The 9,686-nt window shown below is 62.0% G+C and overlaps 1 protein-coding gene across 1 annotated transcript in view; it reads right to left on the bottom strand.

The window, feature by feature from the left end:
• OBSCN (obscurin, cytoskeletal calmodulin and titin-interacting RhoGEF) overlaps positions 1-9,686 on the bottom strand; it is a gene marked incomplete at its 5' end in the record, with an annotated part of 100,648 nt that overhangs the window by 17,898 nt on the left and 73,064 nt on the right. Inside the window, 10 exons of the mRNA XM_014538577.1 lie at positions 283-360; positions 888-948; positions 1,607-1,807; positions 2,309-2,390; positions 2,564-2,732; positions 2,855-2,967; positions 3,465-3,589; positions 3,928-4,042; positions 4,707-4,895; positions 6,524-7,599. Of these exons, the coding sequence (XP_014394063.1) occupies positions 283-360; positions 888-948; positions 1,607-1,807; positions 2,309-2,390; positions 2,564-2,732; positions 2,855-2,967; positions 3,465-3,589; positions 3,928-4,042; positions 4,707-4,895; positions 6,524-7,599 (2,209 nt within the window). The remainder of the gene's footprint in view (positions 1-282; positions 361-887; positions 949-1,606; positions 1,808-2,308; positions 2,391-2,563; positions 2,733-2,854; positions 2,968-3,464; positions 3,590-3,927; positions 4,043-4,706; positions 4,896-6,523; positions 7,600-9,686) is intronic.

The following is a 9,686-nucleotide window of genomic DNA, read 5'->3' as shown; positions in this document are numbered from 1 at the left end:
AGAGTAACTAGGGAGTCTGTGAGGAGCTGTTCCATGAGACGAAGAGGCCAGTGGGGGCCGGAGCAGGTTTCAGTACCATTTGGGGGCAGCCTCTGCTCTATCAGAGCCACACCCCACCTGCAGGGGCTGCTGGTAAAGTAGTGAGCTTCCCATCCCCAAAAGTGAGTAAATCCTGACAGGAAAACTGGAAGTGGTGGGCCCGTGCCTTTCCAGCCTGCAGGCCCCAGGCTCCCATCTGCCCTTCCCAGGGCTCTGGGGATGCAGGGTGGTTGGGGCAAGTACCTTTATGTCCAGGTGGAGGATGCTGTGGCTGTGCAGGTAATGCAACCCCTCCGCCAGCTGCTGGATGTAGACCTTGACCTACAGTAGCAAAGGCTGTTGCTCAGGCAAGACAGTCAGCCTCGACCTCCCCCTCCCCTCCCCTCCGCTTTCCTCCCTGCCCTGCGCCAATCTACACCTCCACTCCCTCCAAGCCTGGGACAGTCCCAGAGGCAGTACAAACAAAGCCTCCCAGACCCCATGAGCCTGGGCACGGGGATTCCTCTGGGCCCTGAAGGTGGGGAGGGTTTGGATGTGTGAAGCCGCCTGAGCAAAACAGGAAGCTTGATGTTTCAGGAGAAGGCAAGGGTTGGCCCATTGGCCAGGTGCAGGCTGGGAGAGGGAAGTGGTGAGCCCTGGCCAGGAGGTCTCTGAGAGTTGACTGAGGAACTGTGACACTTTGTGAGGCCCTGGAGACCCCAAAAGGTCTCTGAGCTGGGGCACACCGTGCAAGAGGGGAGGTTGTGTCTGCTGGGGCAGGAGGTCAGGGCGGGGGGCGGGGGAGTAGCAGGCCTGGTGGGTATACATGCAAGCCTATTGGCTGGGCAGACAGCTCAGGCTGCAGTCACCTCAGCTTCTGTCACCACACTCTTCTTGAACAGGCGGTCCAGTAGTTCCTCTGATGAGCACCTGGGGCTCAGGTCAAGGAAAGCTCTGGGGACTGGAACCCACCCGGCTCCACACCCCACGGCAAGTCTTATCTTGGGGTGGAAGTGGGGGTCCATGCTGGGGAGGTGGGCCCTCCGGGTTGAGGAGAGAGCTGAGGCCAGGAGCCAGCAGCAGAGTTGGAGTGAAGACATCCTCTATTCTGCACAAAGCCCACACCCCCTGCAGGGACAGGGGTCGCTGGAGGTGGGGGGGAGTGAGCACGTGACACCCAGAGACTCTCAGCAAGTGGTGGGGTGAGACCCAGAGGGGGCAGGGAAGGGGTGTGGCCCTCCCTCGAGCCTGAGTGGACAAAGTAGGAATCCCAGCACTTGGGGCTCAGGGCTGCCATTTAAGCAGCCTGACCTCCTGCTGAGAGAGGCCACATGGAGCAGGGGAGGGGCCCTCTGGACGCAACCCTGACCGAATTCACGACTCAAGGGGCAGCGGGCTATGAGGACAGGGCCATGTCTGGGTTGGTTAGTCACACAGCATCCTAACAGGAACGTGGGAGGCCCGGCTGGCGGCCCCCACTAGGAAAGCAGGACCGAGGACACCAGGATCGCAGGCCCGCAGCGCCCAGGGACCCTGCTCTCCTGAGGCCTGCTCCCTCCTGGTGCTCTTGGGGCTGGGGGCTGGATACAGCTCCAGGACAAGGATGAGCGTTTTGCGCGTCTCAAACTGGTCCAGCAGCCTGGTCACCAGCGGGTGGCTCAGCTCTGCCAGCACATCTCGCTCCCTGTAAGCCTGGGTGCGCGTCCTGCTCCGCAGGGGGATGAACTTGGCAGCACAGGACATCTGGTTGCCCTTGTGCTGCACCCTCTTCACAAAGCCGAACACACCTCTAGGAAGAGGGGAGCCCACGCTGACTCCCAAGACGGCTCCAAGGAGGGAGGTGGGGTTCCTGGAGGGCAGGGGCTGGGGGAGCGGGTACTGGGGAGGCAAGGGGTCCCTAGAGGTAGGGTTCCCAGGGTACGGGCCTCCTGAGGATGAGAGGGTACTGGAGGGGGGAGGCGAGGATGGGATGGGGGGGGGAATCTTCCAGGAGATGGGAGCTCCCAAAGGGCGGGGTTGCAATTGATAGGCGGGCAGATTCCTGAGAGGGGAGGATTCTGGGAGAGCAGGGGCTGGGGGCTGGGCAGGGTTCCCAGACGTCCAGAGAGGACTGAGGGGTGGCCTCTGATAAGTGGGGTCCTCAGGAGGTAAGGATTTATGGGGGACCAGGACTCCAGAGGGCAGGGTTCCAGGGGTTGGGGCTGGGGATCCTGGGCTAGGGACTCCAGCAGGCCAGGTTTGGGGGACTGGGCAGGGATGGGGGCGGGGCTCCTGGGGCTGGGGGAGATACCTCCCAATCTCTTCCTTGACTTCGTAGAAAGAGTGCAGTTTTCTCCGATAGCTTTGCTTCTCCGAGCCCAGCTCGCTGGCCCCTATAGCCAGGGAGCAGTCAGTTGCCAGTGTGGACAGAGACCACCACCCCCTCACTGTTCCCCAACTCTGTAGTATCTGCGGGCAGTTCCCTGTGCCCAAGCCTGTGGGAGCCCACAGGACCCCACGCCCGCAGGAAGCCGGACTGGGACCTGGGAAGGGTTCCCTGATTCACCTCCGTGCACCAGCAGCTCCGCCTTGCACAGCACCTGGCCGCCAGCGTTTTGGGCCAGGCAGGTGTAGACACCGGCATCGTGCTGGGCCACATCCCTCAGCACCAGGGAGTAGGTTGTCCCTTCCTGCTGCTGGCTGAGCCGTGCACTGTCCACCAGCTGGACGCTGTCCTGGAGGCACAGGTGGGGGGTGACCATCAGCCCACCCTGCCTTCCGTGAGTGACACGTCATGTCCAGTGGGGATTTCACACTCTCCCTCCAGATACAGGCCCCGCCCCACATGCATCTCTACCTTATACCAGGTCACTGTGGGCTGCGGGTCGCCCTCGATGACAGCCTGGAATTCCGCTGTGCTGCCTCCCTGTGCCTGCACATCCTCGATGGTGACCTGCATGGACGGGGGTCCTGGGGGTACGGAGGAAAACCGTGGGGAGAAGTCCAGGCTGCACAGCACAGCCGCCCACCGCAGCCCACACTGCAGTCTGTGAGCGGGGGCCTGCATCATCGAGACCCCGGTGGGCTGGCAGGGACCCAGGCGCCTCGGGCGCCCCAGGCATCTCAAGGCCCTGAGACCCTCAGGGTGACAGAGCCCCTCGGCCTCCCAGGTGGAGGCGGCCCCTCCTGATTCGGCGCAGGCTCCGGACAGTTAGGAGGTGCTTCTGAGCACCGTCTCCCCACCTAAACCCGGCTCTTGGAGGCAGGCACACAGGGCATGCTCACTTAGGCTGCAGAGAGGACACCTAGGTCCCTGCTGCCCGTGCTCCCCTCCCAGGGATGCCCCTCGGAGGGGACTTAGGGGCTGGGGTCGCAGGGGCTGGCCGCAGCAGGCTGGCACACATCGGATGGCTCCTCCGTGCAAGTGTCCCCCAGCCGACTGCCCGGTGGGCACACACGTAGCCTACTTGCTGCGGCACCCAGGTCGCTGGCCTTGTACACGTATGTCCGGTGCATGGTTTCTGTGAACACGTGGCTGCAGACATCCCAGAGCTCAGTGGCCTCTGTCCCCGGCCAGGCCGCGCTCTCCATCCTGGGGTCATGCAGCAGGGTGAGTTGTCTGCCACCCATCCACTTCTGGGGTTGGGCACTGACCCTGGTGGTAAGATGGGCCCCTGCCCCACCCCCACCCGGGGCTGCAGCCGACTGCATGGGAAGGAATGCAGAGACCAGAGCCCAGCCCTATGTGTGGAGGGGCTCCCCGAACACCTCTCGCCCCGAGAGTGGCCTCTCCTCCTTGTACTGCCCTTTGGCTGGGGGAGGGCTGATGAGGAATGTCCTGGGGTGCTGTGCGCCCACTTCTTACTCCTCCTGCCCTGCTCGCGGACGTCCCCTCATAGAAAGCCCCACCCAGTGTGCCAGGGACATTACCTGATGGGCACCATGCGTTCGTGAGCCGCCGCAGGAGCCCCCGAGTCCTGATCCTGGCTCCCAGGAGGGAGAGACTCAGGCACCTTCCTGGACTCTGCTGGTGGGAGGCCAGGGCCTAGTGAGACAAAGCTTGGGATGCGCCGGGGGCTGTCCCCAATGACATGCCCCTGTCACCCTCCAGGGCGCAGAGGGTGGGAGCACAGGCAGAGCAGGGGCGCAAGGGTCCGTGTCCCCAAACCTGGGACTCTTTCCGCGCATGTGCACCTCCTCCAGGGCACCCACCTGTCCTAGCCGGGAGCCCGGGCCACCAGCCCTAAGGCTGCCCACCACCCCCACACCCCATCCCACAAGGGGATGCGGCACCTCGGTGGAGAGGGCCCCCTCGGCAGCATCCCTAGGGTTGCATCTGTCAGGGGCAAGGTATCCTCCTCCTTCCTCTCCTCTCCCCACCTCCTCTCCTACCCTGAGCACAGGGTGCCCAGGCTACCTACCGGGGCTCTGACCCAGGTCTCTGACACCCAGGACAGATGTACTCAGGGTGGGAACCTCCCTGAACTACCTCTCCCCTGCCTAGTTTCGTAGATGGGTGACAGCCTGAGTGAGGGGTGGGCCTCGCCCAGGGCCCCCGTGCAAGGATCCCAGTGATACCTGGGTCCCCAGGGTTCTTCCACTTCACTCCCATGGGATGAGCACCCAAGGCGACCAAGGCTTGGGTCAGCACAGAGGAGGGGGTCTGGGAGCAGGTGGTACTTGGCAGTCAGCCTGCCACTGGGCCTCACCAGATTCATCTGCAGCCTCAGTGCCTAGGAGCTGGGGGCTGGCCTCCTGGAGAGCAAGTGGCTCCCTGGGGCCCAGGCCAGCGTGGTCCCCTGCAGAGGGTCCCGGAGCCTCCGGGCCCACCAGTGTCCTCTGGACAGATGTGCTCTGGTCCACTTGCTCCAGGGCAGTTGGGGGTGGGACAGCAGCACCTATGGGAAAAGTGGGTCAGCCTGTAGGGGTGAGACATGGCCGAGGACCTGAGCGGGGGCTTCAGGAAACCTATCTCGGTCCTTAGAGATGCCCAGGTAAGACGAACAGGCTGCCCTTCCCACCCACCACGCCTCTCTCAGGAGCCGCTGGAGGTAGAAGCCCGAAAGAGAAAGGGGCCTGGGAGTGGGTAGAGACGGTGCCCAGGGCACTGAGAGCAGAGCCCCCCGACTCCTGCCCTTGTGCCCAGATGCCTTCAGGAGAACGCCAACTCCTCAGGAGCAGCTGAGCCTGGCCACCCTCCATGTGCCCCGCCTGCCCCAAGGTCTCAGCTCTTGCCATCCCTTCATCCTGTGCTGACCTCCCTCATGGCTCACTCTGGACCCCAGGCCCAGTGGACCCAGCCCCATGATATAGGGAAACCTGCAGCCAATTGAGGGGCCTGGGCACCCACAAGGCGTGGGCTCCCTTACTGCCCTCCCATAGCAGACCCTGTCCCCCGCCCAGAGGGCCTGTCTGGCCCAGGTCACTGCCCCTTCATCTGGCCCTGCCCTGGCCTCCAACACAGCCCCCACCTCTTCCCACCAGACCATCCCTGCCCTCAGCCTCGGGTGCAGCCCCTTCCTCCGCCTGGCTGCCAGCCCCAGGTGGCATCACTGTAGTGGACAGGTGTGCCCAGTCATGCCCACTGCTCCATTCCCAGCAGGCCCCCCTGCCTAGAGCCCTCCCCTGCCCCAGGACCCTCTCCAGCATTACGGTACCCACCCTGTCCTTTCCCACTCCAAGGAGGACCCCACACATCACACCCCCATCGTCTGTCCTGACAACAGCCTGGCTGCACAGGGGCAGGAAGGCCTGCCTGCTCGAGTGCTGGCAGGCTGGTCAGGTGAGTGCGGTGCCTCCACCCAGGGACCTCAGACGGCCAGGACCCACCCCAGGCTGCAGCAGAGGGGGCTTGGGCTGCCACTGGTTGGTCCCCAGGGCTAGGCCTAGCGGGCCCCTACCGCCCAAGTTACAGAGCCACTGGAAGAAGCAAGAAGGAGCAGAGTACAGGGTGTGGGAGCCAGTTTATTATCATCATGGAGTCAACTAGCAGGGGCTGCTTCCCACCCAGACCCTGGCCCCTGCTGCAGGGGAGGCCTGGAAAGTCTGCAGAGGGCACCCAGTGTCCATGGGAAGTTGTCCCCCAAGAAGCCCCCACTGAGATGGGGCAGCCTGGGCGTGGGCAGGGATGTGCCACAGCAAAGAGAGATGGGAGACCACAGCCCAGACCGAGTCTACCTGCTGTTCCCCACAGCTCTCAGTAAATCTGGGTTACAGCTGTGCGGACAGTGTCCTCAGCTGAAGACCCCGGGAGGACAGGCAGCTGAAGTCCCGAGTTGCTGGAGAGCAGGGGGGTGGTCAGAGCACATGTCCTGAGGTGCTGGCTTCAGGCCCCTCTCCTGAGCTCAAAACTCACAGCGGCTGTGAAGCGGGTAGGTACGGTGCCAGGCAGGGTCCTAGGCCCCAAGGCCATGCCCCTTTCTGCTGCTCTCATGCAGCCCTGTCAGCAGTAAACTGGCTCTGAGAGCGTCAATGTCTCACCCCCCAGCCGCCTGTGCCCTTGAGGGTCGAGGGTCGCAGCCTCAGCCCTGGGACGGACTGGGGTCCTCATCCCCGTCAGGCCGAATGTGCAGGGTGACTGTCTCACCCACTGTCCCAAAGCTGACCGTGTGGGTGGAAACCTCCGTTTTGAAGCTGCTCTGGCCACTGTCCGCAGAGCGATGGACTTGGGTGCAGAAGGATGTGGCACCCCTAGCCCGGGAGACACCAACAGGGCGGAAGACCTGGGGCCTCGACAGAGCTGTTCCCTGGGGCAAGCAGCTGAAGAAGCCAGGCGGGGCTCGGGGGCCTGGGGGGCGCCACACGTCGAGCAGGACGGGCTGTCCCACAGTGGGCTCACTGATCTCTCTCTGGAGCACCGAGACCTCGCAGGGTGGGTCGTCGGAGACACTGGGCACGGGGCTGCTGCAGCCGAAGGTCTCCCCTTCCTGGGGTGTGTAATCCTCCAGGTCAGCCAGCGTCAGCACACAGCCATCGCGTGTGAGGATCTTGGGGTCCCAGCCTCGAAGGTCCTCGGCGCCCAGGGGCTCCTCCATCAGGTGGACACCTCTCCCCTCCTGCACCTCCAGGGGGGCCTCCTCTTCGGTGGCCCCAGGAGGGGACAGCTCATGGGTCTCCAGCCCAGCGTCCACACAGAAGACTCTGCCCTGGGTCAGGGGCTCCTGGGTCAGCAGCTTGTTGTTGGAGTTGTTTGTGTTGGGGTCTCCTCCGGGGGTCCCACCAGGAAGCGTGAAGAGAAGCCCCGCTGAGCTGCCAGGCACCTCTCTAGCTGGAGATGCACCCCTTGAGCCTGTTTTCTTCACCTGGACTTCGATGGTCTCCTCGACCTCCACCCACTTGGACCTGGGCCCAGTGCCCCTGGGCAGGGCTGGCGTACGGGCTCCGGGCTCTGTCACGTACAGCGTGGGTACAGGGGGCTTCCAGCCTGGCTCCTCCCCTGGCCTTCGAAGTTGGCCAGCCCCTGGTGAATGCAGCAGCTCAGGGGCTGACAGGCCAGACCTGGGTGAACTGGCAGGGTGCCGGGAAGGCGAGCGGGAGGGAGACTTGCTGGGGGACTTGAGGCGGCCACGCGGGCTCTTCACCACGGTGGTGATGGTCTCCTCTCTGCAGGGAGAGGGCCGAGAGGAGATGGCACGGAGACCTGCAGCCTGGCTTGCCACCCATGCCACCAGCACATTCAGAGCCAGCAGGAGAGATCAGGTTAATGTACCAGCAAGCAAAGGGTGAAACTACGTAAGCTCCTACACATGCACTTGAGCCCAATCTCTGGAACCCCCAGCCAGAGAACCAAAGAAACAAACACAGAGTCTCATCTGGTCAACCATGGGCTCTGGTGCGCAGACCTCAAATAGGAGTTGAGGCATCACTGCATCACACAGGTGCCTCCAAGCCCCAGACCAAGTCCAGTGTGCAAGTCCCTGTGGGTAGTATTCCCTGTTCATAGCTGTCTTATTTTGGATGCCAGTCCTCTCAGAGCTAATGGCCAATGTGCAAGGACACTGCCCCACAGTCCTCCTTGTCCGTCCCACCAGTGTTTTGTGCTTTGTATCATGGGGTGGGGGCCCAGCAAGCTCTCAGAGGGCAGGTGCCTCAGTGATCTTGAGTTAGGGACAGACTGGGCAGTTGATGCCACAGGTGCGGGTGTGAGAAGGTTGTCAGAGCCCTGACCTGCAGCCTGGGTTCCTGGCCTCTTGGTCTGGTGGTGTGAGGCTGGGCAAGGACACTTGGTCCCGGGTGTGACTCTGCTGTCATAGGCTTTGTGACCTCAGACAAGCTCTTCCCCTTCCTGGGCCCCATTTTCCAAACAGGGAGTGGGGGGAGAGGAAGCAGAACTCAAGGCCAGTTGCATGTGGGTGCACGTGGGGTGCTGATTGGAGACTCTGCAGCAGCACTGGGGGATGGGTCTGGCCCCCTTTTACGGGAGTGGACAAGACTCAAAGAGGCTCAAAACTTTCTCAGGACCAAGAGTCAGAAGCCCACCAGTGAGCTAGGTCCTCCTCGGCCGTCCAATGCCCTGACCTGGCTGGGTGCTGAGGGCGAAATGAGGAACAGGCAGGGACAGCAATGGGCTGAGTAACACACAGCTTTCCTGGGCCCCAGGACCTGCATTTCCTCTTGGGCTCAGGCAGAGGGACTTGGTGTGCTGTTGCCAGCCGCCTGCCTGATAAGACTTTGTCTCTCTTTCTCCAGCTTTGCTTTTGTCTAACTCAGGGCTCCATCCAGGAGCAGTTACCCTCAGGCATGACCCCAGAGATTTGTGGCCACACCTCAGGGTGCAGAGCAGTTAGAGTCCTGCCTCCTCCAGCCCTCACCTGGAAAGGGGAAATGCTATCTCCACTTCACTGAGGAGAAACTGAGGTTTGGAGTCAGAGCCTACTCAGGGCCAAAACCTGCCTTCTTGCCCCACACTCAGGCCCAGAGGTCAGAGTCTGCCCAAACATCAGGGGAACCTGGGCCAGGTCCCATCTGCTGGCCTCATGCTGCCTAATTGGCTAAGAAAGGACGGTGGGTCAGGTGGAACTGGGAAACTGGATCACTCCTCTAAAAGGCACTCCCACCCTGGCCGGTGGTGCTCAGTGGTTGGAGCGTCAGCCCATGACCCAAAGGTCACAAGTTCAATTCCTGGTCAAGGGCATGTACCTGGGTTGCAGATTTCATCCCTGGCCCTGGTCAGGGCGAATGCAGGAGGCAACTGATTGCTGTGTCTCTCTCATATCAATGTTTCTCTCTCTCTTTCCACCTCCTCTCTCCCTCCTGTCCACTCTCTCTAAAAATCAATGGAAAAATATCCTCAGGTGAGGATTAACGAAAAAATAAATAAATAAATAAATAAATAAATAAATAAATAAAATGCCACTCCCACTACTGGGCTCACTGCTGCTCCCATGAGGGCATGTGGGCATCCTGCTCTGAGGCCACTGGTAAGCATGTGGGGCTTCCAGGTGGTAGTCTCTCCAAGCCAGTTGCTTTTCCATACTCCTGGCTCCCCGCTACCCCTCACTGTGTGGTGTGCCCCTGGCAGGGGCATGCTGTGCCAGGCAGTTGCCTCCCTCCACTTCTCAAGCTGAACGGGTACACTCCTTGTGGGGTGAAAGTTGCTACCACTATGAGCCTGGAATGCAATGGACTTTAGGGTACCTGGAGTCACCTAGTCCAGTCTCCCATTGGCATGAGTCCTCTCTGACACCCCC

The sequence above is a fragment of the Myotis brandtii genome, unplaced genomic scaffold (genome assembly GCF_000412655.1).
Source record: "Myotis brandtii unplaced genomic scaffold, ASM41265v1 scaffold193, whole genome shotgun sequence".
Taxonomy (NCBI): Eukaryota; Metazoa; Chordata; class Mammalia; order Chiroptera; family Vespertilionidae; genus Myotis; species Myotis brandtii.
This window is presented reverse-complemented; position numbering and strand designations above follow the sequence as displayed.